Source organism: Aplysia californica, unplaced genomic scaffold (genome assembly GCF_000002075.1).
Source record: "Aplysia californica isolate F4 #8 unplaced genomic scaffold, AplCal3.0 scaffold00902, whole genome shotgun sequence".
Lineage (NCBI taxonomy): Eukaryota > Metazoa > Mollusca > Gastropoda > Aplysiida > Aplysiidae > Aplysia > Aplysia californica.
Genome location: NW_004798172.1, coordinates 149,622 through 176,697, shown reverse-complemented (window position 1 = coordinate 176,697; position 27,076 = coordinate 149,622). Strand labels below are relative to the sequence as shown.

The following is a 27,076-nucleotide window of genomic DNA, read 5'->3' as shown; positions in this document are numbered from 1 at the left end:
GAGGAAGGGGAATTCTCTATCTTTCTCTATATAATATATTTCTGGATAGGGTTTTTCTCATTCTTGTCTCTAGGAGAAGACCTCACGACAGTTTGTACACTAAAACACGAAGAGAGTTCGAACAGAAAGGCCGACAGGAAGTTGACAACACATGGTTTGTTTACTTCCTTTTTTGCTCTTGTTGGCCAACTCGCTGGACAGCAGACAAGTCATCAAACAACTGTAACAGCCAGAGACAAGTGATAAGACCACGGTTGATTTATAGCACACGTTATGTTCAGTGCCTCACACAATGGGCAAAAGCAGAACAAAAAGATTTAGTGCTATAAAGCACAACCCGACTGGACTTCTTCAAGGGACAGACCTTGGTCTTGACTTACCCGACGATCAGAATGAGAACGGTTCCTCGCAAAGCTGCAATGACATCTCTTCTTTCGTTACAAACATTGTCGACAAGGTAGATCTGATCTTAAGTCTTAAACTAGATTTCTAGATCTAGATTCTAGATCTAAATCTAGATCTAGACCTAGAGCCCTCATATAACAGAAGTAATTTTTGTTCACGATTTTCATTGTTATGGTTACTTTCAAGCAAGTGGCCATTCTCCGGCGGCGCACCGGTCAATAGATCGATGGCTAGACCTGGTCCTGCAGGAACCGGGTTTATGTTACCCGATAAGCCTATTTCGGCACCTCAGCATCGTTCCGGTCCCGTGTCAGTCCGGCCCTGGCTCAGCGCACGCCCGCTGAGCATCATCCCTGTTCCGCTCGGGTCCCACATTCCGGCAGCTCGTGTGTTTACGTCAGTCTGCTTGAGTTTGGGCACTCCTGTACAATTGCGGTCCCGTTTGTTTACATGATGATGACGGCCCTTGTCATGTGGGAGTGAATTAAAGATCTAGATCTAGATTCTAGGTAGCCAAGACAAGGCCACCTCTATTCTCGACCGGGGTGAGAATAGTGCAGGCGAGTCTTTTGGCTATTCTCACCCGGTGCGCGTACACCGTTATAGCCTAGATCTAGGCCAACAAATTTTGCGTTCACCCTAAACCACAGAATTCTACACTGTGATAACATAAAAATTGTTGAATTCTGTGCCGTGAACAAACGTTCCATTACAACTGTAGCCTACTAAAAGCGTACAATTTTGTGTGGGCAGTGGAGAGAGAGGAATAGCGTGACTTCCGGTCAAAACAAAATGGCGAGCCGCATAGTTCGGCTCGATTCGAAAAGTTAAATAGCCGTAGCATCTTTGTAGACAACCAAATTAATTTACTTTTGTGTTTTAACATCATTTTTTAACTTTGTTTTTGTCAATTAATTTGATCGTCCACACCAATAGACAGTATTCAGAAAGAGACAGAGAGAGAGGGGAGGAGTAGATCTTGCGAGAACTTCTGGGCAAAACAAAATGGCGACCCGCGTAGTTCGGCTCGATTCGAACAGTGAAATAGCCCTAGCATCTTTGAAGACGATCAGATTAGCTTACTTTTGTGCTATAACGTAATTTTTTCTTGGCTTTTATCAATTTGATCATCCACACCGATAGACAGTATTCCAAAATGAGGAAAAGCAGGTCTTGTTTCGCACCGGGTGAGAATAGCCTACGTAGACGCTGGCAAGTCTCACCCGGGGTGAGAGGTAAATCGTTTTTCTATTCTCACCCCGGATGAGAATAGTCACTTCCCCAAGACAATATATCTATAGATCTAGATAGATCTAGATTAGATAGGCCTATAATTTTAATTCAGTTTAGTTCTAGAGATCTAGATATCTCGGTTCTAGCTAGAATCTAGATTTTAGATCTAGAATCTAATGTAAATTTATAAGGAACACGTAAAAATCACTACAAGGACACTTAGGCCTAGAGTGATTTAGTGCAAACGGGACCGCAATTGTGCAGGAGTGCCTGAGTTTGTGCGCAATTTTGGCCTACTTTTAGAACGGCCTGCGTTGGTTTGTAACCGAGACATACACACGTCTCTTTCAAGACACGCCAAGTTGGTAGCTCTAGATGTTCGTCCAATGAAATTAAAACTAATTGACCCACTTAGACATGAGGAGCTCGAAGGGATAGGCCTAGTCAGGAAACAAGACTTCCATTTTTCTGTTCATAATATTTCAAATGAGCTTGATTTTGTTTGAAATGATACTAGATCTAGATATCTAGATCTAGATCTACCTGATGAAAATTATTTGATAGTTTTGAATACTATTGTGCAGGTAAAAAGAACAATTTAAGAGCAAAACATTAGGAAATTGACCTATATTATCCCCTTTCGAGCCCCAGATCATTCGTAACAGCAAGAGCGTCTAAAATAGTTATTCAAATAGAGGCGTAATACTCGTAATGTCTTATCAGCTTCATGAGAGGGGGTTATTCATGTGTTAATAACAGTTTATAAATAGAAAGCTATAAAAGATAGAGCGTTATTTTCATCATAGATTAACACACTCCCACTGTATTCACAGCGAAAACACACGTTTCCTGGGGGCTCGCTGTACACCAACAGTACACATGTGACCCCGGCGGCCTGCCTGAAATGTCCGATGTAATAGGTTGCTGATAATTTTGGCATCTTTGGCTCAAGGCGCAGGACAAGCTCTAGAATCTATTAATTTCTTTTTCTCCAGTAATCTCCGGCATCACGTATAGATCTAAATGCACATTGTGTTGCTTCTCCAAAGCTTTCCTTCTCCCCTGTTGGCACGTTATGGTCATTATTAGGCGCTTTTTCGGTAGCCCCCCCCCCCATATGTTTGATGCGCTAGCGAGAGATATCAAACCTAACTGCAAAACATCAAATTATGGTAAGATTCAGGGGGCATGCCCCTCCCCCTTCCTATTTTTATTAGGTCAGGGGGGCTGGTGCCCCTGAAACCCCCTTACTCCTGGGGCTTCAGCCGGTGAATAAAATATAGTGCAGAAAATGACGGTAAGAAAGAATAAAAAAAGAAAACAATTGTTAATATTATAAGTTATCCAGGAAATCTGAGGGTATAATTTTACTTTAATAAATTTTATTACCACCCGATTTCACCTAGTCTAAAAATGTTCCAAAGTGGAAAACACACTTTATAAAAACAGCTTCTCTTGCAATTGATTTTCATTATTGCTCAAAAAACTAATTCGTTGCCTAATATATTTTGTGGCTAGAAAAGCCCCTCTACTAGTAGTATTATAAATGTGTGACATGGTGATTCTTAACAAGCACTTAATTCCACTTCTTTGTGGCTCAATTATAACAAAGCTTTGAAAATCGTACGCTGGCTCATTTTCACTCTCAAGGTGTCATTAATTCATATGATTCTTTACGTGTCTCTGTGTGTTTCTGGCCAAGGTATTTTCAGTATTTTTATCCTGTCACTCCCATCTCTTTCAGGAATTGTATAGTAGCACATTTCTTGTTGATGAACTATCCCTTTTACATGAATGTTATCGTTCATTTTAAGTGTCACAAATAGTTGATTTTTGCTGTTTTTATTTGAACTATAAATATTATTGCCAATGTAGGTTTTACTCATGATGCGTATTTCTAAAATAATTTTAGTAGGCTTACTTAATATTTCACACTTGAGAAGGAACAAGTCCGTGGCTTGAGTCTTTAAAAATTGTATTTTCTCATGATTCTATATTTTTGTTAGTGGGATGTTATTGAATCGTCATGCAATCAGGTTTGAAAATGGCTCTTTCCTGGACAGTAAGGGGTTGGGGGAGGGTGTTGGCTCCCCCGGTTATTGAATGTAGTGCACCAGGATGCCAGGAGTGATCTGATAGTTTAAAAGTCACCTATTTTCCGTGTCAGTCAGATTTCTTGTGAAGGCTGCTCCGTACAGTTTTTGGCAGCGTTAAAAGGAAGATCGGAAGGCCTTTCAGGGGCCAGGTGGTGGGTTCGGGAAGCTTTACAAGAAGGTATTTAGATTTTCGAGTGGTTTAAAACATTATAACATCCCGATGCCATTTTCCATTATCAATACCGAAGTTGTCCTCCAACATAGTATGGAGTTTTTTCTTAGAGATATTATGTTCCAGCATTAAGGAACAATTTCTTAGGATTCCATTATTTGTTGTCTCAATTTGATTGTTTTCAGAGGACTGCTGTCACAAACCAGTGCATGTCAAAGAGGTGATTAGATCATAGTGTAAGTTTGGTCTGATGTCACCACTCATGCTAGCAAAACTACCACAAAACTACTAAAGCTTTGAAATGGCTTCATTTCATATTGGCATAAAAGAAAATGATAATGGATGGGAATTTTGTATAAAGTGGCCATGATGTCTCCCTGTCAATTCTATTTATTATTTTCCGTTTTCTTTTTGTCAGCTTCAGTCAGCCAGCTCTGAGGACCGAGCTTGTGGTTGCCAGATGCTGACTCGCGTTGAGTCTCAGCCGAGGGCGGTGGAATATCTTCTACAACAGAACATTGTCAGAATTATCTGTCCTCTCTTTTTGGATTCTAGTTCTGAAGTACAGATCAATGCTCTGGGAGCAGTAAGGTTAGTTAAGTGGTGGAAAATTCTGTGCACTGGGTGTAGTGTTGTTGCCGTGCTAAACACTCTCAGAGTGTACTCAGCCGTTCTTCCTATACATTTTATTTGTGAAAGTTAGTCACTTTTGCCGCCTAAAACTTCGAAACCACTTAACTTTTGAATTTGACTAAATTAATGGTGGTTCAGAATCATTTAAAGGGTGCCGAGTTCTATTGAGGAGTCTGAAGTCACTGTAGTTTAATTTTCAGTTTTTCATTAGTTTCGTTTAGATCTAATCTGGGAAAGTCATTGTAAACATTCTTCTTCTTCCTCGTTTTTGATTGTAAACAAATGAAGTTTCTGTTCAATCAATACATCATTAGATGTATATCTAAACCTTGTAATATTTTGCATCTCTCAAGATTTATTGCTCCATTCCAGTAGAGTATAAATATAATAGGCCAACAATGACTTTCAGTTGATGTTAATGCACCGATCATTCCTTTCAACGAAAGGGGGCCCAGCTAGTTATTAATATGTTCTGACCAGTAGACGGCAACTGAAAGTATTGGATTAAAGAACGCTACACTATCACAGGAAGTTGAGCATGTCTCAAAATTGTTTTCTGTTACTATTGAAATAACCTGTAAAATTTCTTTTTCTTTTTTTTTGGGGTGGGGGGGAGGGGCGAATCATCAAACTTAAGTCATGATCCATTTCTTGTTCCATACTTTGTTGACAAGGCTAATTTATTTGCATACCAGTAAAGATTTTTGGCCAAAGGGGTAAAGATATCTATCTAGTGTTCCTTTTTAGAACATAATTGAATGTAGTGCAATACGTGCATGACGCCTGCATGTCTCTGGAATTTAATGTAAAATTTGGCAGTCACTTGAGGACAAGAGGATGCGGTGCTAACTTTTTTTCTTTCTGGATCGAAAACAACAACTTCTTTTCTAGTTTAAAGTGATTGGAAAGATATTTTACAGTTTTCTTACCACATCTTCACTCTTGATTTTTATTTTGAGTCCGAAAAGCTTCGATAATCATTATTCAGATATATGCTTTTTATCCATTATGCATTTGTTAACTTATAGTATTGTTGAGGACCTTACATAATCTAAATGTAAAAGTTTCACTGTCAATGATGTCAGAGGTGTTGCCCTTATGAGTGTTTTAAAAAATTGTTACAGAAATATATGCATACATGGAAACGAAAGTGTATGTAGTGCAGTGGTGGCCAGTGATGTTCTAACCCCTCTTACGGCTCTCATAAAGCAGGTAAGTTCTGTTATAGTTTTTTTTTTATAATTTTTTTTCGTAGAACTTTTACGGCACTCACAACTGCATAAGGTCATATGAGCGCCAGAAGATCAGAGGTGTTACAAGAGAGTAAAAAGCATAAAAAAGAAGGGGAGATAAGGACGATAGATGTTTGATAGGAAGAAGGAGCAAACCACATCAGAGCACCCGCCAACCACCCACTTGCTTTGTTTGTTTTTTCCTAAGTTATATGATTGTAATGTAGACCATGAGTGTACACGATATATTATAAGAGGTGTTTGTTGAACTTAATTAGTGTCTTCACATTAGTAAACTTGTTGTAGTGAGGTTTAGTGCATGTTTGTGGAGATATTTTTTTCAAAGTCGAGAATTCTTCAAGGTTATGCCATTGTCAGGTGGGTTTTTTTTTTAGAAAGCCGCGACTAATAATCAGTGTGGGTGGTTGGCGGGTGCTCTGGTGTGGTTTGCTTCTTCTTTCCTATCAAACATCTATCGTCCTCATCTGTTTGTTACTCTCTTGTAACACCTCTAATCTTCTGGCGCTCATATGACCTTATGCAGCGGCGAACACTGTAAAACTTCTACTAAAACTAAACTATTTTAGCGAATCATGGGGTTGGGGGGGGGGGTATTTATGGGGGTCACTAATTGAGGTCAGTTGATAGAGCAGCACAACAAAGGATGTGGGGCGGAGAGGATGGCGGAACAACAAGAGTGGGACTCGCGCTCGCCAAGTGGCGTTGATATGACACTGTTCTGTTTCAGTCAGTGTTCTGCCACAGTTCCACGAGCGCTCACGTACTCGCGATTCTTTGAAGCCGACTGATCGCGAATCACCACTCTCAAATTTGGCGAGCAGGATCCAGCCCTATTCGCTAGCTTTTGTAGTTTGATTTGTTGTTCCATTCAAAACTCTGATCTCAAATTGCTTCCCTGAAACGCTTCTGTATCCTGTTTAAAATATCTACTTTTTGTGGCTTTTGTCTCAAATTTTTTTCTCTGACATAGAGTTAATAAAGATGTTTATGATGGTTGCTTTCGTGACAAGTCTCGTTAGAAGTTTGAATATTAACACTTTGCGGTCACTTGGAGCACTTCTGCGACAGGCCCGAGAAGTTTGTTGCGGTCACTCTCCTGGCTGGGTGACCAGATGGGGTATTTTGTACTGCTGGCTGTGTGGTTGCAAAGTGTTAAGTACTGGTTTTGGCAGCTTGAACTATATTGTTGGATAACATTACTTGTAATTTATGTTTCTAGGTCACTCCTCTTGTTTTGTTTTCAGTATGACAACACTTGGACCGCTAGAAAAGAATCAGGGAAGTGTGGCTCAAGTTCAGATGTCTTGATACAAGCTGTCGAGCTTTTTACCATTTTGTGGTATGCTAAGGCTTTGTCGTCTGTGCTACTGTTGGCTGTGAACTGTAATATTTAGGAAAAAAACTACAGGTGTATCTAGTTATGTTCCATGTATTACTCCAAGCTGTAATTATAATATTTGAGAGCTAGTAAAAGGTCTTTTTAGTTTGCAATATAGCTTTTGACTGATGATTTTTTTATGAATGATGTTTTTCAAAGAACTCTCAGCTTGTTAAAAATGTTTGATAGAATTATGGGTAAGTTGCTCTTATAGCTTATTTATTGAACATTGGCATAGTGCATGCTTTTGTGCAGGAACTTTGCTAAGATGAGATTATTTGGTCATGTGATGTTTATGTTCTCAAATTTTTCTAATGGTTATGGTCATATATTGAAGTTGGGTTTTTCACATGTACCTTTTTTTAATTTTAAAAAAAGGTTTGTAAGCTGGCTATATTTTTGGCTACATGAGTTTTATTAATGTTGTCAACTTTACTTCCCCCCCCCTCCCCCCCCTCCCTTTCCTAACAGTGAAAACAATGCAAAGGCAGTCACAGTATTTAATAAAGAAAACCTGCTGATGTTGCTGCTTCCCATGCTCAAGGTTGAGACCTACAGTTATGACTTGTCCTGTGCTGTGGGTGAGTTGCATGCTCTTCGTATTCCTGAATCAATTCCCAAATGTCTCAGTCACGTCCACAGTCAATCTGTCACACTGGTTCTTGCGAATTTGTCTAAATTTGCTCTAGGGCTTTGTAGACAAATGTAGGAACAGGTTTTTGTAAATTGTTTAACGCTTTTATCTCAGATGTCTATTCCATATATCTCTAGTCAAAATGTCATATTTCTTCTTTTTGCACTTATGTATGTTGCTCTTTGATTTTGAATGGTTTACAACTTTCTGCACATAGAACTTGGGGCGGTGCCACTGACTGAAGCGTCTTTAGGCCATTCCCAAAAGGGGGACATTACCATGTTCTGTTGCTCAGTAAAATTGTCGTCATCATTGTCATGCTCGTAACTGTGCCGGAATTGCTAAAGGGAACTGCTGCTGTTTCTTTCCTCATCCTTACTATCGTCAATTTTCTTCTACTTTTGTATGTTTGTCACTCTCTTGTGACCCACTATTTCCGGGGTGCCTTGAAAGTCGAAGCAGACTTTGTACTGTTGAAGCTAGAGAGGTGAGCAGAGTAAGTCTGATTCCCTGTACGGTCTTCTCTGTTGACATCCACCCCTTGGCGCTCATATGACCTTATGCAGTTCCGAGCGCCGTAAATCCTCTACTAAAACTTTAAAAAAAACAAAACTAGAAGCGGGACTTCAAAGTCTCTACTCAGACAGTGATTCTGTAAGAGGAAACTTTCAAGAAAGGATAAGAATTACTTTGACCTTGCTCTGGCTAACACCATGATCATGTGCAGGTTCACCAAGTGTATATCCCACTTTGTCTGTGACTAGATCCTCTGTATGTGTCAGCTGATTTCAGTTTGTAGAGTAGTGTACTGTTGTGTGTTTACTGTGCGTGTAGTGACGTCGGTGACCTAGTGGTTAGGCTACCGAACTCCTAATCATGAGGTTGAGGGTTCAGGGGTTCAAGCTGCGGGAAAGGCACTTTACACTAATTTTCCCCACTTCACCCAGGTGAAAATGGGTACCCGGCTATAGACAGTGTAAGGTCTTGTCAGTGTTGGAGCGCTTAACCAGCTGCTTGCACTGTATGCTTCCCGGGAAGCTGAGAATGTTTCTGAGAGTTCTATGGTCTGCTGGGGTAATAACATAGTGTAAAGCGCATAGAGCTTGCTTTCGAGTGGGGACATGTGCTATACTAATGTTATTTATCGTTGTTATCATTATTGCTTCAGCCCAGTGCTTGCATGTGGTCAGTGAGAACAACCCAGACGTGACCGCTGTCTGCCAGGACCATGAAGTTCAGTCCACGCTCTTCCACATAGCCTGCGGCACGGCCACGGAAATAGATGCAATATTGTTTCGTACCCTCGTCACTGGTAAGCATAATGCTGCATCTTTTAATTGTGAACTCCTCTGTGTTTGGAATACAAGGGGGAAAATAGAGGACTGTGCGATGTGTATTACTTTAACTGTATTGCTTGTATTATTGTACTGCGCATTGAGCAGTTCACCCCCCCCGGGCAGTGCCACTGACTGAAGTGTCTTTAGGCCATTCTCAAAGGAGGGACATTCTCATTCTAGTGCACCGTAGAATTGTAAATGGGCTGATCTAACAATGTCTTGCTCATAACTGTGGCTAAACTACAACAGGGAACTGCTGCTTTTTCTTTCCTAATCCTCACTATCATCACTTTCCCTCTACTTCTTTTGTATGTTTGTCACACTCTTGTGACCCACTATTTCCGGGGTGCCTTGATAGTCGAAGCAGACGTTGTGCTGTTGAAGCTAGAGAGGTGAGCAGAGTAAGTCTGATTCCCTGTAAGGACTTCTCAGTTGACATCCACCCCTTGGCGCTCATATGACCTTATGAAGTTGCGAGCGCTGTAAAACCTCTACTAAAACTAAACATTGAGAGCAGTTCTTTGTGGAAATGCGCTATATAAATACAATTTATTATTATTATTATTATTATTATTATTATTATTATTATTATTATTATCATTATTATTATTATTATTATTATCATTATTATTATTATTATTATTATTATCATTATCATTATTATTATTATGCGGTTGGTATAATCTAATCCCGTAGATCTGAGTGCATGTTTGAGCAAGTGCTGTCTTTAGCCTTCTGCACACCAAACATACACTTCAGTGTGTGATAGTTCAAATCCAAGAAGAGTTGGTTCTAGCAGACTTGCTAAGCACTCCAATAAAAAGAACCATGATCGGATTTGCATAAATTTCTTCTTTTTTTTTTTCTTTTTTTTTTTTTTTTCCTCAAACATGCGCAACTGATTGTGAATGACTTGAAAATTCACCGGTTTATTTAATATGTTTTCGCAACATTATTTGTACTTTTTCTTGTGTATTTGCAATGTACCTGTTTATTTGCCATGATCAGAATGTAACATAATCTGATTCTTCTGGGGTTCTGGAGATTTCTGATTTTTTCCCCCCTCAAAGAGTGGGTGGTTGGCGGGTGCTCTGGTGTGATTTGCTCCTTCTTTCCTATCAAACATCTATCGTCCTGATCTCTCCTTCTCCTGCTTTATGTTTGTTACTCTCTTGTAACACTTCTAATCTTCAGCACCTATATGACCTTATTGTTTTGCAAGTGCCGTAAAACTCTTATTAAAGCTAACTGATTCTTCAGAGGTTCTGGTGATTCTGACTTTTTCCGCCTCAAAAGAACTCAAATTTCTAGGGAGGGTTCTGAGGCAAACTCTTATTCTTGGTCTGGGAGGGGTTGGCAGGTGTGCTCAAAGGAGGAGGTCAGGTGAGTGGGTCCTTAAGGCTCAGGATTAGGGCCTGAAGGGGTAATGATTGAGGCTTCTCAACAGTGAAGGTTTTACTTCTAAGTTATTCTTGTATTCATTCATTTATTTATTTATTCATTTATTCATTCATTTATTTATTCATCCATTTATTTATTCTTTTTCTTTTCAGGGATTGTACTCAACTTCTCGGAGGCTGCTGTCAGCCCATATCACAAAGTGATTGTGAAGAACTTGAGTGATGTCTTAGATATTGACTACGTTCCTGTGTTAAAAACAGCCCTGGAGAAACAGCAACAGGCTGCTGAGGTAACGACACAGTTTTGATCGAAATGGATGGGGAGGGGGCGGGGGGAGGGGAGCAAAAGGGAAATTTGTCTCTGATTTCCTCTTTTAACACTTTGCCCCCACGGGACACCGGTCGGCGCTGGTGTGTACAGCATGTACTGCACCCGTATCCTGGTCCGTGGGGACAAGTGTTGCGCGCTCTGAGCGCTGTGTGGGTGGATAGTGTGGTGTATTTGGTTGTTTTTGGTTGTGGCAGGGGGTTAGGCCTAGCCTATTGTATTATTTGGCTGAAAGTGTGAGAGTGAGTAAAGTGTGAGTCTGTGTTCAGTTGTATTGTTTGCAAGTTGATAAAAGTCTGAGTTACTACTGGTGGGAGTTAGAGAGGAGAGAGTTGTATCAAGGCATAGGAGGCTTGCTGACAGTATAGATTGTGCGTGAAGTGTGAGATTCCAATCCAACGCATCGGGGCTCCAAAGCTGCGGAAGGAATCACAACACAGAGCAGAGGAACAGGTTTGGCTAATTCCTGTTATAGTGGCATGTGACAGAAGGTTAGTAGTGTAAAATCTTTGTTTAATGTTCCAAGTAACAACAGATAGTGTTAAGAAATTTTCATTTCTGTATGTAAAAGGGAAATTGTGTGAACATCTTTAGAAAAGTAAACTTGTTACTACTTGTTCTTTGCTTTTTGTGTTTGAAGGTATCAGTTTGTATTCAGAAGTTCATTTTCGATTGTTAACATTGTTGAAATTTAGTGAGCTCCAGCCTCCTTCTGTTTTGATGAGAAAGTGAAAATGGTGTAAAAATCATCATTTTAACCCCATTGGTGTAATAAAAGTGTGTATTGTGACATGGGATCCTGTATGCTATTTTTTTTTGTTTCTGCACTGTAAGATGTGATTATGCAGTTCTGTGAATTGCACATTTTTCTAGGCACTATGATCTGCGACTACTCTACCTTTGATGAGAAAGGCTATAATCAAGAGTGACAATATTTCTACTTTACTTTTTGCTAATACGAGAAAAGTGACCCAAATGTTCTTTTACTCTTCCTACAAAGCATGATCACACTTGGAGTTGCTCATTTTCTTGCTACGTTGGCTTTGTTGAAAATGGTAACCAGTGGTGTTAAAGATTTCCTTGGACAAAGTCTTTGACTTTATCCATGGGTGTTTGGCGGGTGCTCAGGTGTGGTTTGCTTCTCCTCTTTCCTATCAAACATCAATCGTCCTTTTCTGCCCTTCTTCTTTTTTATGTTTGTTACTCTCTTGTAACACCTCTAATATTCTGGCGCTCATTTGACCTTATGTAGTTGCGAGCGTTGTAAAACCTCTACTAAAACTACTAAAATGACTTGATCACCAGAATGAAATGTATTCAGAAGAAGGGGTTTCCTCTGGTGTGGACAAACTGCTGCGTGCCCAAGGCGTGTGTTTGGAGCTGCTGGCAAACTTATGCTGCACAGACGATGGTGATTTTTTAACTAACGAATGTTGTCTCTTTCTGTTAGATTCTTTAGCTTCTTCTTCTTCTTCTCGATCGCATCACACTTGAAGTCTGGTATATGTCATAAATTGGGCTGTCCTGCTCAGTTCATCTGTTGGCCCGTATAGCTTCTCTTGTAGTGTCAGTGGGGTTTGCCACATTTCCTGTCTCAGGGCCCTGTGTGTCTTGCAAGTGCTGAAGGATGTGATTCATTAGCTCTATGAGATGTGCTTTTTGTTGCTTGACGAGGTATTCAGCTTGTGCTGCACTGATGTCTTTGTGGTTCTTTATAAAGTTGTACCGTCGAGATTGCTCTATCAGCCACGTCAAAGACTGTCACCCGGTGGGTGGTTGGCAGGTGCTCTGGTGTGGCTTGCTCTTTCTTTCCTATCAAACAACTATCATCTTTATCTCTCCTCCTTCTTTTTTATGCTTGTTACTCTCTTGTAACACCTCTAATCTTCGGCACATATATGACCTTATTGTGTTGCAAGTGCCGTAAAACTCTCACTAAAACATAAAACTGTCATCTGTACAAACGACCACTTCCCTCTTTCCCTCTTGTTTAAAAAAAAAATTTTTTTTTAAATTATACAATACTTTTCAAAACGAACATATTTTTCCTTGACAATGTGTGACCGTCTGGGACAACATCATCTGTATTTGTATAATGATATGTGTTCTTTTGGTTTTGTTATTCGATGCACAATTTTTTGTTTTTTGTTTACTTTCATACTCTGATGAGAAAGGGGGTGGAAGGATTGTCCGCCATTTCTCACTGACCAGGTCAAGTGGCAGCAAAATTATCTTACGAAAAACTGTCATTCTTTACTGCAACTGATTATGTTGCATTCCTGATTGTGGTAAAACTATCACTTTTTGTCGTTTTTATTTTATTTTCACAATGTACAATGTATTATATCAACAAACTTTAGTTCACTATAACCCCATGAAAAGTAAACATCACAGAAAAAAGTTTGTTTTATGCAGGTATGATTTCAACATTGTTTTACGCACATACGATTTTGGCCTAGATCTAGCTTTCAGAGTAAGAATACTATGTGAGACTCTGTATTTCAATAACTTCTAATTCTAGCGCTTGTGGTTCAGAAATAATGTAACAAAAACTGAGTTCTTGGTTAGGAATGGGGGGTTTTTTTTCTTTTTTTTTTTTTTTTTTCAAAGCCTTCCAACTTCTAACAACTTGGACAAAGTCAAATATGATGCCAAAGATTTAGTTGCACCATCAGTAAGGCTAAAGTGTGTGTGGTTCGCAGGTGCTCTGGTGTGGGTTGCCTCTTCTTTCCTATGAAACTTCTATCGTCCTTGTCTCGCCTTCTTCTTTTGTTATGTTTGTTACTCTCTTGTAACGCCTCTAATCTTCTGGCGCTCATATGACCTTATGCAGTTGCGAGCGCCGTAAAACCTCTAATAAAACTAAAAAAGAGGCTAAAGCAGAAAAAAAATGATGCTTGACCATACTATTGTTGACACTGTCATGTAAAGTTTTGAAAGGTTAACCTTTTGTTTATCTATTACATTACTAAAGTGTAAAATATGGCTATAACTATGGCTAACCTTTGTGAAATTGGCAGTTAAACTTTTGCCTTTAGATTGCATTAAGAGACAGAATATGAATGAGATATTAAAGCTTGGAAAGGTTATGTTTTTTGTATCATGATATTATAATGAAAAAAGAATGTGGAGTTTTATAATTAGACCGTAGAGCTGGAACTCAAACGGTGAATGAAATTAAGATAAATGGTCTCTTTTAAGGACAAGCAGGCTAACCCAGATTTTGTGGGTTTCCAGGAATCTTGACCTTCACCAAGAGTGGGAATTGTCCTACCTATAGGAGAAGTTTGGTTTCATCGGTGTGTATATTTTTTTGGTTATAGAGAAAACTCTCCTTGTTTTTTAAAGACGCTGAATAAGGATCCAAAAACTTTACCTTCGATTTTCACAAAACAGCATTTTTCGTGATAGCCCCCTTGTTCTTAAAAGCGACCATAACTGGTTTGTCCTTTCTCCCTTGGTTTAGATGAGTGGGAGGACATGGAGATGGACTGCCAGGGGTCCGAGGAATCGTCGGATGATCAGGCGCTGGAGGAGGCCGGTGCTTGTCAGGAAAACTCCGCCGATGGAAATATGGTGAGTTTTGATCTTACACCTTTGGAGTGGAGATTGATTGTCTCATTGTTGAGCATGTGTGTGTTTGTGCTCACACGCATGAATATGTATTGCATGAGAAGAAAGGAAGTGCTACGAAAGGTTTTCAAAATGGGTCTTCCAATGTACAGCGCAGTGAGCTACTTTTTTTTGGAAATGCGCTATATAAATGTTATATATTATTTATTATTATTATTACATTAATTTTTTATTAGGCGTTTGGAGTGTAAACTCTGATATTGACAAATAGTGACGATGCTGACCTTCCGGTAGAACTTGGGATAAGCTGCATTTATCAAAATGGAGCAACGTCGAAAAAGTAATCAATTTCTGGTCACAAGTTAAAAAAGAGTCGCCAAAGTGAATTTGAAAAAAATAAATTTAAAATGACACTGTTTAAGACAATCATATTTGTCTTTGATAATGGTTGACCAAATCGGACAATTTCAACTGTATTTGTATAATGAAATGTTTTCTTTTTATCGAGTTATCAGATTCACAGTGTATGACATGCAATAGGCTAGACAGTTAACGAGAAACATTCTGTTGACAAAATTATTCTCTACCCGTGAAGTGCTAGGCTCATACACTCAATAATGTCTTCTAGTTGTTGAAACGTGATTGGTTGTAAATGATTGTTTTTGTCTTTGAGCACATGTGTGCTTTGTATACTTTCATTTTTTGTTGTTGCTATTTAAAAAATGGTGTCTATCCTTTTTTTTTAGATATTCAGTTTAACTCCCAGTCACAAAAAAACATTCTGATCTCCAAGATACATACTGCTGTCAGAACTGAACTCACTCCATTTTTAACCTGTCTTTGTATATCTTTTCATTGCAGGAGTCTCTTTGTCTCTCAACTGAACTGCATTCTTCTTTCATGGAAAATAACGTTTTGTCCAAGGTAAGAAGGGGGAACTCTTGTTCGCCTCTCATCCAAAGGTCCTGGGTTCGAATCCGGGTAGCGGCAGAAAATTTTTCTTCTCTAAAACTGTGTCCTTTCATCTCCTTTCCTGATCTCTAGCATTGTTCTGTCGTCTGCTTTCGTCTCCACTTTCTGCCTTTGCCCCCTCCTCTGGGCTCCTGACTCTTTCTGCAGCCTTTCCACTGCTTCTCCTTGGCTCCTTCTTACTGCTGTCTTTCTGCCACAACCCTGATCTTCTGGTAGGAAAGATCTACACCTAGCCTCCTTGGACAAGGGCGAAAAATCTCGGAGGTCCTGTGTGCAAGTTGCGCTCGTTAAAGAACCCTTGGTGGTCGGAAATCGATAAGAGTAGGTTTCGGCCTCCACCCGGGCTAACTTCAAAATTTCTTGCCAACTGAAAGTGTTTGGTGTGTCCACGCGCTCATATGACCTCAGGCAGTTGCGAGCACGGTAAAACATTTACCCCCCCCCCCCCCCCCCCCCCCCCCCCCCAAGGTAATGAGTACTTGGTTGTAAGGAAAAAAAGTTGAGTATTTCATTGTTGTTTTAGTTGTTTTCATTTTACTGTTTACTATGATGTATTGTCTCAATGTTACTCAGTGTAAATTTCAAATTTGTTTCAGATTATGCAGAAAACTTTGCCTGTGGAATGTCCTCTCATGGAACAGATGCGACAGTTTCGTTGGGGGAAAGTTGTTCAGACGAAGTAGGTATCTGTTTTTAATAAAAATTCAATTTTTTTACAAAGCGCGGTAAACAAAAACAACATTGAAGAATCTTTTATGATAAGAAGTCCATGAAACACTTTAGAGTCCGCTTAAACGAAACAGTATCAGTCTGAAAACAGCAGTAGACTGAAAGAAAATAAAAGCCCAGATTTTTTCTATTCCGAAGGAAATCTAACATATCCACTGATTTCCGTTTAAGCGGACTCCACTGTGTATACATTTGAATTTGAGAAACATATCACTAACATCTTGATTTGGGTATTTAACATGTTGATTTTGTCTTGAAGCGTGAATACTTTCTCTTTCTAAAAGTACTGGATCTGACCGCGTTTACATTTTTTCTCTGGATGGTTGGCGGGTGCTCTGGTGTGGTTTGCTTCTTCTTTCCTATGAAACATCTATCGTTCCTTATCTCCCCTTCTTCTTTTTTATGTTTGTTACTCTCTTGTAACACCTAATGTTCTGGCGCTTATATGATCTTATGCAGTTGCGAACGCCGAAAAACTTCTCCTAAAAAATAACACTTTTCTTCTTTTCAGGCTAAACGAACTCCAGTCGCGCGGCCTTTTGTGCCTCAGCAATGTTGTTAGTGCACTGGATGCAGAGTCATTGTCCACCTCTCCCACACCTTTGTCATCCATCTGGACAAATGTACACAAGTTGGCCGCACTGTCTCAAAGTTAGTGCTTCCTGTCACTTTCAGGGGGAGGGGCTGGGTCGTTGGTTGGAAGGTGCGACTGGATTTTCTTGCTTCTTGTCTTTCCCTGTGTTGTTTCTGTTTGTCTGTCTTACTCTTTTCTAGCTCTAAATGTGGGTGGTTGGCGGGTGCTCTGGTGTGGTTTGCTCCTTCTTTCCTATCAAACATCTATCGTCCTTATCTCTCCTCCTTCTTTTTTGTGTTTGTTACTCTCTTGTAACACGTCTATTCTTCGGCGCTTGTATGACCTTATTGTGTTGCAAATGCTGTAAAACTTTTACTAAAACTAAAACTAGCACTAAATGATTGTTATTGTGTTGATGTGTTTTTATTTACTCCCTACAAAACAACCTAAGGGAGTGGGGGTGGGGGGGTAGAACTTGCATTTGAGGGTCAACATTTTACTTCACAGACAGTAGCCTTTGAGTGTTTAGTGTTAGGGCCCAGTGGTATGTGTATTGGATATTGTCTGTGGCAGGGAGTGGAGAAAGAAGCTGCCGTCAGAGATCCTGTAGTTTGTGGGTGGTTGGCGGGTGCTCTGGTGTGGTTTGCTCCTTCTTTCCTATCAAACATCTATCGTCCTTATCTCTCCTCCTTCTTTTTTGTGTTTGTTACTCTCTTGTAACACGTCTATTCTTCGGCGCTTGTATGACCTTATTGTGTTGCAAATGCTGTAAAACTTTTACTAAAACTAAAACTAGCACTAAATGATTGTTATTGTGTTGATGTGTTTTTATTTACTCCCTACAAAACAACCTAAGGGAGTGGGGGTGGGGGGGTAGAACTTGCATTTGAGGGTCAACATTTTACTTCACAGACAGTAGCCTTTGAGTGTTTAGTGTTAGGGCCCAGTGGTATGTGTATTGGATATTGTCTGTGGCAGGGAGTGGAGAAAGAAGCTGCCGTCAGAGATCCTGTAGTTTGTGGGTGGTTGGCGGGTGCTCTGGTGTGGTTTGCTCCTTCTTTCCTATCAGACATCTATCGTCCTTATCTCCCCTCCTTCTTTTTTATCTTTGTTACTCTTATGTTGTAACACCTCTAATCTTCTGGCGCTCATATGACCTTATGCTGTTGTGAGTGCTGTAAAACCTCTACTAATAATATAGATCCTGTAGTTTGGGAAATTTGAAGAGCAGATCTTGGACTATTTCATAGAATTGCGTTTTCAAGTAGCAGTAATGGAAATCATTGACTTTCACTATTGAGATCAGTGGTCGTGCTAAATGCTGTTTTGACACCTTTAGAATTATGTCTTTCTCTTTTCAGAATGTTGTAATATGGAAGGCAAAGTTTTCAGCTTGGTTTTAATTTGAGTATATAAATATATATAATGTGGTCGCTTTGAAGCACAAGGGGGCTATCCCTAAAAATGCTGTTTTGAGAAAATGGAAGGAAAGTTTTTGGACCCTTGTTTAGTTTCTTTAAAAGACAAGGAGAGCTTTCTCTATAACCAAAGAAATATACACTCCAATGAAACCAGACTTCTCTAGGTAGGGCAATGCCCACTTTTGATGCAGGTCAAGATTTCCGGAAACCCCCGAAATCCGGGTTAGCCCGCTTGTCCTTAAAAGTGATAATATGAATGAGTTGTAATTTGTAGTAAAATTCCTAAATTGTTCCCATTTCATTTCAGGTACTCATGGAAGTGATGAAGACCACAAGTGGGCCGTGACGAGTGCTATGAGGGCTGTGATTCAGAGAATGGCAGAATTTGATGTCTCGAATGTAAGTTAGATAATTAGTAACACCTCTTTCACTGAACAGGTTTTTCTTGCTTTCTTTGAGATAAATAACACCCACCTCACTGAACAAGTTTTTCTTGCTTTCTTTGAGATAAATAACACCCACTTCACTGAACAAGTTTTTCTTGTTTTCTTTTCATGTGAAGATCATGAACATATGGGAGTCTCTGAAAATTTTAGAAGTTGTGAACAAAAAAGAATGGGGGAAAAAAACTTGCGATGAAGATGTTATTTTGTGCAATGTCTTACTGTACGTGTTTGTGTTTGAAGTGTGTCATGGTTCTATCCTTAGCAAGAACACTATACACAATGCCAGCTTTTGTTTATAAGAGAGGACAGGCCGAAGGGCTAGAACCCAAATGGCCACTGGATCGGAAAAGTAAAGTAAAGAAAGTTTGATAAGAAGATTTGTGTGTTTCTGTTGAAATTTACTCCCCTTTTGATTCTATTCTCTCCTAGGTTGGTGAAGTGAGCACTGCTGATCTGGAGTCAATGGTGAACATTGGTGTTTCAAGCAAAAGCCGCGAGACCCAAATCAATGTGCTTCGGATCATCTCCACAATTGGCTGTATCCTGTCTGCTCAGACACCGCCCCATGTGTTGCTCACGGTAAGGAATGCATTCCACTATCAGTTTTCTCTGATGTTGAATATCCAAGTCTTTTTACCAGAAAAAACAATTTTAATGTTTAATCAAAGTACATACCGGTGGGTGGTTGGCGGGTGCTCTGGTGTGGTTTGCTTCTTCTTTCCTATGAAACATCTATCGTTCCTTATCTCCCCTTCTTCTTTTTTATGTTTGTTACTCTCTTGTAACACCTAATGTTCTGGCGCTTATATGACCTTATGCAGCTGCGTGCGCCTTAAAACCTCTACTAAAAAGTACATACAGTGGAACCTGCCATGACGGCCCCCTGTATAATACAGCCACCTGTACAAACGGTTTGCGATGGCAAACATACATTTACATACATGAATACATAATTATAAATACGTACATGCACAAATACATACGTTAATACACAATATTACACAAATACAGAACAGTTTACAACCATGCCACTGTCGGTCGCCACTGTGCAGCACCCTGTATTTTGAGCAAGGGTTGTCGTGTCTTGCTCAAGGACACACCCCAGTGACCGCCCATCTGATCCCCGTGTCACCGACACTTGCTTGACATTTCTTGAGTCTATACTCACTACTCACTTAGCCACTGCTCACTACTCACTTAGCCACTGGAGCCCGGTGTCACCAACACTTACTTGACATTACTTGAGTCTAAACTCACTACTCATAACTCACTTAGCTACTGGAGCCCCGAAAATTTTGTACCAACATTTGGGATTACTTTGACATGTTCTATTATGATTGTACTGAAGTCTAAAAGATCTAACCACCTTGTTGAACCAGTCAAGGTGAAGGACAAATAACACAGGACAAGAGAAGGAGTCTGAAATTTACTAGAAATGACAGAATGAGAGGAAAGCAGAAGAATGTTAAGTTAGCTTCTTCTTCTTCCTTGTTCTCGATGACAGCTGCTAGACAGTCAGTCCGATGTCGCGCACAAACTGTGCAGTCCGCTTCAAATCTGAGAGACTGCCATAGAGCTTTCTGTCAAGGGGAGTCACATTCTGCCACGTCTGTGTACAAAAGGTGGCGTAGCGCGGGCAGTGCTGAAGGATATGGTTGGCATCCTCTTGGTTGTGTCCACTTCCACAGATCACGGACTCTCTCACTTTTAATTTAATGTGCATATGGTGTTTGAGTCTGTTGTGGCCACAACGTAGTCGAAAGATTGTGACCTCGTCTGCTCTATTTAGTATGTAGTAGTGGTGTTAAGTTTACTGAATTGTAATATTTTTCTTTCATTTTTGTCCTATTTTGACAGAGAATCGGTTTCATATTGTGTGAGGTGGCCTGCAACAACGAAGATGTGGTTGTCATGGCAGAAGCTCTCGACTCTCTGTTTGATGTCTTCAAGGAGGATCACACGGACGCTGTGGTCAGAGAGATTGGATTGGTGGACAAGCTCAGGTCTCTTCAGTCCTCCTTTAAGTCAAAGGTAAGAGATACAGTGTGGGTGGTTGGCGGGTGCTCTGGTGTGGTTTTCTTCTTCTTTCCTATCAAATATCTATCGTCCTTATTTCCCCTTCTTCTTTTTTATGTTTTTTACTCTCTTGTAAGTGGGTGGTTGGCGGGTGCTCTGGTGTGTTTTACTTCTTCTTTCCTATCAAACATCTATAGTCCTTATCACCCCTTCTTCTTTTTTGTGTTTGTTACTCTCTTGTAACGCCTCTATTCTTCTGGCGCTCATATGACCTTATGCAGTTGCGAGCGCTGTAAAACCTCTACTAAAACAAACAAAAGGTAAGAGATACAGTGAGTGCTAGACAGACACACTCAAATATGGTCTCTGAAGGACTTCACCATTGATCACTAGACATGGAAGAGCCTATTCCCCGACAGACCCAGTTAGAGAACAACAATCACAGAGGGCAACAAATAATGTGAGGCTTTATGAGTTATAAATTAACCCTTAAAACCCTATACCGCTGGTAACCTCTGACGTCTTATTTTCCTATACTGCTGGTAACCGCTGGTCAACTTTATCGTTTAATTCCCTGTCCTAGAAACAGGGGATGTAACCACAGATGACTATCGTGAGCAGAAGGTACCGATAATATGAGAGCAGTTCTACACCCAAAGTTAAGAAATTTTGCGGGTTTTGAAGAAAAATTAGTGACATTTCGCTGCCAGGCCCTTCAGGCCGCAAAATTTTGACTTTTAAAAATCCTGAACCAGACCCCAATGAAGATTTCCCAGTCGGATATATCGATAAATATGACCGTTGAAGACGAACGATTGCAATGTTCCACATAACATCGATGATGATTTTGACGATAGTGGAATTGGCAGGGGATCACCATTAATAGAGCTACCAGAGGCTAGATCTACGGCTGGGTTTAATGATGCTTTGACTGAAGTGGAGTCGGGGATCATACACAAGACTTAACTCATATAGAGTTTGTCCTAAAAACCAGTGTTTTAACCTTTTCCCCTTTTGTCCAGACTGTGCATTCATATATAAATAACATTTTCAAACTTCTGTAAAATCTAACAGCAGTTAAAGACTCAGTAAATAAAACAATGAACCAACCTAATTTTTTCTAGTATCATCTCTAGTACCATTTAGGATTTTCGTATTTGTTACTCTCTTGTAACACCTCTAATCTTTTTCACTCATATTACCTAATTGTGTTGTGTTGCTAGTTTCATAAAACTCTTTCTAAAACGTAACAACAGAACATACCTTTTTCTTTAACAAAAGTCTTTAACTACTTTAACTTCCATCCGATATTTTTCCAGGTTTGTGGGTGGTTGGCAGGTGCTCTGGTGTAGTTTGCTTCTTCTTTCCTATCAAACGTTTATATTGTCCTTATCTCCCCTTCTTCTTTTTTATGTTTGTTACTCTCTTGTAACACCTCTAATCTTTGGCACTTATATGACCTAATTGTGTTGCAAGTGTCATTAAACTTTTTCTAAAACGTAACAACAAAATATACCTTTTTCTTAAATAAAAGTCGTTCACTTCATCTGATATTTCGCCAGGTTTCCGGCCAGAGAAAGAAGCTTGGAGAGAACTATGGAGTTGTGATGATGGCAAAGGCAAACTTGGCTGGTTTTATCAAGTACAAAACATCTCAACATTGATGTTAGTCTGGTATTCTATTTGATATGTTGCTGCTTCTGGTGCCCCTGCCTTTTAAAAATGAATAAAATAAGCATGTTTTCCCAAAAATGTTTGTTTGACCTTTTTGACTCGTTATTGCTGATGATGCAAGTAAGTTCCTTTGCAGTTAGTTCCTGTGGGTGGTTGATGGGTACTCTGGTGTGGCTTGCTTCTTCTTTCCTATCGAACGTCTATCTTCCTTATCTCCCCTTCTTTTTTATGTTTGTTTCTCTCTTGTAACCCCTCTATTCTTCTGGCGCTCATATATGACCTTATGCAGTTGCAAGCGCAGTAAAACCTCTACTAAAACTAAAAAGCTGTTAGTTCCTGTGTATTATCTCTCGCATGTCAGTAATAAGTTGTTGGATATACTGTCGAAATTGTTCAAGACAGCTACTCATATTGTGAAAAAGAAAAGTGGTTGTCTTAGACAGGTAGGCTTCATGAACAAAATCATAATGATATATTTATAAATGATGGAAGGGGGGGGGGGGGGGGGGGGGAGTAGGAAGTGGTCTTTTGTACAAGTGATTGTCTTGGACTGGTGGCCTATACAGCAGGTTAGTGGGTGGTTGTGCGGGCGCTCTGGTGTGGTTTGCTTCTTCTTTCCTACCAAACATCTATTTTCCTGATCTCTCCTCCTTCTTTTATTGTGTCTGTTACTCTCTTATAACACTTCTAGTCTTCGGCACTTAAATTATTACCTTATTGTGTTGCAAGTGCCACAAAACTCTTACTAAAACTTAAACTACAACTAAAACAGCAGGTTAGACTAGTTCTTTCAGTCACTGTGCCTCCATTTAGGATTTTTCAAATATTCTTTGATCACTTTTCTTTCAGTCAGAAACTCATAAACTCAAAGGTATGGACCTATAACTTTACAATTTATTTATCCTCTTTTAGATCACAGTTCCTTTTTCTTTCCTTTCTTTTTTTTTGTTGGATCTGTCTGTCTCTCTTGCTATTTTCCGCCTCTAAATGATCGTTATCATATTGATATTCTTCTCTTTAACCCTATCCGTATGTTGTGTTTTACTATCGTATCCACACGACATGGGGAACTCTGTGCCACCACTTAACCCTATCCGTACGTCGTGTTTTACTATCGTATCCACACGACGTGGAGAACTCTGTGCCACCACTTAACCCTATCCGTACGTCATGTTTTACTATCGTATCCACACGACGTGGGGTACTCTGTGCCACCACTTTCCAAAGATGAAATTTACTCGTTAATTCGATCCATATGCTTTGCATAGCAGTCTGTCAGAATGATTTTTGAGAAATACTCAGTTTCAAAGAGGTCTTAGTACTAGAAGCATTCTAAAATATGAAGAATACAACCCCGGGGTAGAAAATGACCTCAGGGCGTACGGATAGGGTTAATTATCCTCTTTTGGATCACAGTTCCTGTTTCTTTCCTTTCCTTTTTTTGTTGGATCTGTCCCTCTCGTTATTTTCCGCCTCTAAATGACCTTTTATCATATTGATGTGTTTCTCTTTAATTGAACTAAAAACCTGTACCTTTATATGTGGGTTCGGCACTTATATGACCTTATTTAATTGTGTTGCAAGTGCCGAAAAACACTTACTAAAACATTTGTGGGAGGCTGGTCGGTCCTTTGGTATGATTTGCTCCTTTTTTCTTCTGATCAAACCTCAATTGTCCTTCTCTCTCCTTTTTTGTGTGTTAATCTTTTGTAACACCTCTAATCTTTGCTACGTCTGTGACCTAACTGTGTCGCAAGTGCCGTAAAACAAAAACGTCACAAACAGCTTGTAATTAGTAGCTGACCAGCTCACCAAAGCTGAGGATGCTGTCTGGACAAATCAGAAAATAACATACAGCCTAGCTCACTTTGTGGCCACTTCTTTTGTTGGAGAGGATCTTATTCTGCTTATTTCCCTCGGCGGAGGTGGAGGCTTGGAGTCTTTTACATTTGGGTGGGTGGTGGGTGCTCTTGTGTGGTTTGCTTCTTTTTTCCTTTTAAACATCTATTGTCCTTATCTCCCCTTCTTTTTTATGTTTGTTACTCTCTTGTAACACCTCTAATCTTCTGGCGCTCATATGGCCTTATGCAGTTGCGAGCGCAGTAAAAACCTCTACTAAAACTGAAAAAAACAGAGAGAGAGAGAGAAGGGTGGAGATGGAACATGCCGTTGGTTCAGTAGGTATCTAGCTGGACTACGATGCAGGTGACCGGTTTGAATCCCCAATTTGCTTTCCATCCATTTTTGTTCAGTTTTATCGGAGATAGTAGGTAAAATAGGTTCTCCTTGTATCTTAAAATAAACGACAGTACAGTCAAGTACATTATGTACAGTGTTGAGTGATAGAGAGAGAGAGTGTGTGTATGTATGACAGAGAGAGAGTGTGTGTGTGAGTGTGAGAGAGAGAGTGAGCGTGGGTCAAGGAGTTTAGAACTGTAAACTCCTTGGTGTGTGTGTGTGTGAGAGAGAGAGTGTGTGTGTGTGTGTGTGTGTGAGAGAGAGAGGGGTGGGGAGGGGCTCTTCCACATATACGTTCTAGTTTAGTTTTAATAGAGTTCTACGGCACTTGCTACACAATTAGGTATTATAAGTGCCGAAGATTAGAGGTGTAACAAGAGAGGAACAAACACAAAAAGAAGGGGTGGAGATAAAGATGATAGTTGTTTGATAGGAAAGAAGGAGCAAACCACACCAGAGCACCCGCCAACCACCCACACCCCTTCGTTCGGTCAGAGACGGTTCATTTGATCTTATGAAGAAGTATATAAAGGGTCGATTTGTAATATCATTGGTGGATGGTTGGTGGGTGCTCTGGTGTGGTTTGCTTCTTCTTTCCTATCCAACATCTGTTTTCTATCGTCCTTATCTCCCATTCTTCTTCTTTTTTATATTTGTTACTCTCTTGTAACACCTCTAATATTCTGGCGCTCATATGACCTTATGCAGTTGCGTGCGCCGTAAAACCTCTACTAAAACTAAACTAAGTACAATTTTTATAGTTAGTAGCTTTTCCCATTCGATCGTGCGCCCATGGTGCACCACCAGAGACAGCAACTGTACTTCCTTTCTTTCTTTTTTTTCTTTTTTTTGGGGGGGGGCCTTTCTTCTCGTTTAATTTTAGAAACAGTTTTACGGCGCTCGCAACTGCTTGGTATTTTTTTTTCTTTTTTTTGTAAGTGTTTTACGGCGCTTGCAACTGCATACGGTCATATGAGGGCGCGGGACACATTAATTTTTTTCAGTTGGTAGGAAATTTTGAATTTTGCCCGGGTGGCGGCTGAAGCCTACTCTTATCGATTTTAGACCACCAAGGGATCTTAAACGTGCGCAACTTGCACACGAGTCTTCCGAGATTTTTAGCCCTTGTCCGAGAAGGCTAGGTGTAGATATTTCCTACCAGAAGATCAGGGGTGGGGCTGAAAGACAGCATTAAGAAAGAGCTAAGAAGTAGCAGTAGAAAGGCTGCAGAAAGAGGAGGGGGCAAAGGAGGTGAGGGGGTGGGGGCAGAAAGTGGAGACGAAAGCCAACGACAGAACATTGCTAGAGAGCAGGAAAGGAGGTGAAATGAGACACATTTAGATTTTTAAAAAATTTCAGTCAACCCGGATTCGAACCCGGGACCTTTGAATGAGAGGCCAACACCTTAACCTCTAGGCCACGAGAGCCCCCTTTTACCTCTTTACCTGCAAGGGAAAATGTAAGAAAAGAAAAGGTTGTTCGGTGGAAAAAGTAGAAGAAATAAAAAATTAACTAGAAGAGCGGAACGTGTGAGGCACGTAATCAGCGCATGATGGTTTAATTTGTAGAACAGCGGGGCAGTATATCAAGATGGTCATAATATAATGCAGATCGTTTTAACATTTTCGTTATACCAGAAGTAACAATTTTAATAGATCTTGTATTTTTCCTCAAAGTTGTGATGGGACGTAAATGGTAGATCCATATTCCTCAGTCGTTCTGTGTCGAATTCCGAAGGCAAAAATGCCATTTAATAGTAACCTGGAAATAGATAAGAAAAAGCTCTTTTTTAGCAAAAGAAAATGTACTGGTGCTATATTGATTTGAGGGGGCTTTTCATTTGTTTGAGTATCGGAACAAAACAACAAAACATTTTCCGCGGCGCCAGTAGCGACATCTATAATGTATGGTCGCTTTTAAGGACAAGCGGGCTAACCCAGATTTCGGGGGTTTCCAGAAAACTTGACCTACACCAAAAGTGGGAATTGCCCTACCTATAGGAGAGGTTTGGTTTCAGTGGTATATATATATATTCTTTTGGTTATAGAGAAAACTCTCTTTGCCTTTTAAAGAAACTGAACAAGGGTCCAAAAACTTTACCTTCGATTTTCTCAAACCAGTATTTTTAGGGATAGCCCCATTGTGCTTAAAAGCGACCATATCAAGGATGAACTATACTGACTATGGAATTTGGATGAATTTAATTTAGAGTCACTATCGTGCTTATACAACCACAACCTTTGAAAGTTAGGTTGTAGTTTTTTGTTTTTTTTAGTTTAGTAAGAGTTTTACGACGCTCCCAACTGCATACGTTCATATGAGCGCGCGAAACATAAGTTGGCTGCATTCTTAGCAGTTCACAGCACGGCTTGGTTTTGGTCAATGATCAGATTAAATTAATTTAAATGATGGTTAAAAAGAGGGTGATAATAAAGTATACATGACTTACTGCCGTAACCCTTTCCGTAGAAACCTCCAATCAAGGGGTAGCCATAGCCAATGCCGTGGCCATAACCGCCGAATCCAAATCCGCCATAACCGAACTTGCCAAAGCCCAAAGACCC

At 40.0% G+C, this 27,076-nt stretch overlaps 1 protein-coding gene and 1 long non-coding RNA gene across 2 annotated transcripts; one reads left to right on the top strand and one right to left on the bottom strand.

The window, feature by feature from the left end:
* Positions 1-155: 155 nt before the first annotated feature.
* LOC101847537 (HEAT repeat-containing protein 3) lies at positions 156-22,352 on the top strand. The gene is made up of 16 exons (XM_005110507.3): positions 156-457; positions 4,325-4,497; positions 5,664-5,751; positions 7,037-7,131; positions 7,642-7,751; positions 8,973-9,116; positions 10,695-10,831; positions 12,175-12,280; positions 14,336-14,445; positions 15,304-15,366; positions 16,011-16,093; positions 16,655-16,794; positions 18,446-18,537; positions 19,014-19,163; positions 20,442-20,615; positions 22,163-22,352. Exons 1-16 carry the CDS (start codon positions 293-295, stop codon positions 22,262-22,264), a joined length of 1,932 nt encoding a protein of 643 aa, XP_005110564.1. The 5' UTR covers positions 156-292; the 3' UTR covers positions 22,265-22,352.
* A 3,688-nt stretch (positions 22,353-26,040) lies between these two features.
* On the bottom strand, positions 26,041-27,076 carry LOC118478751. The gene is made up of 2 exons (XR_004859263.1): positions 26,962-27,076; positions 26,041-26,273 (listed from the first exon to the last, which is right to left on the bottom strand). It is a non-coding gene; the product is annotated as an uncharacterized LOC118478751 (long non-coding RNA).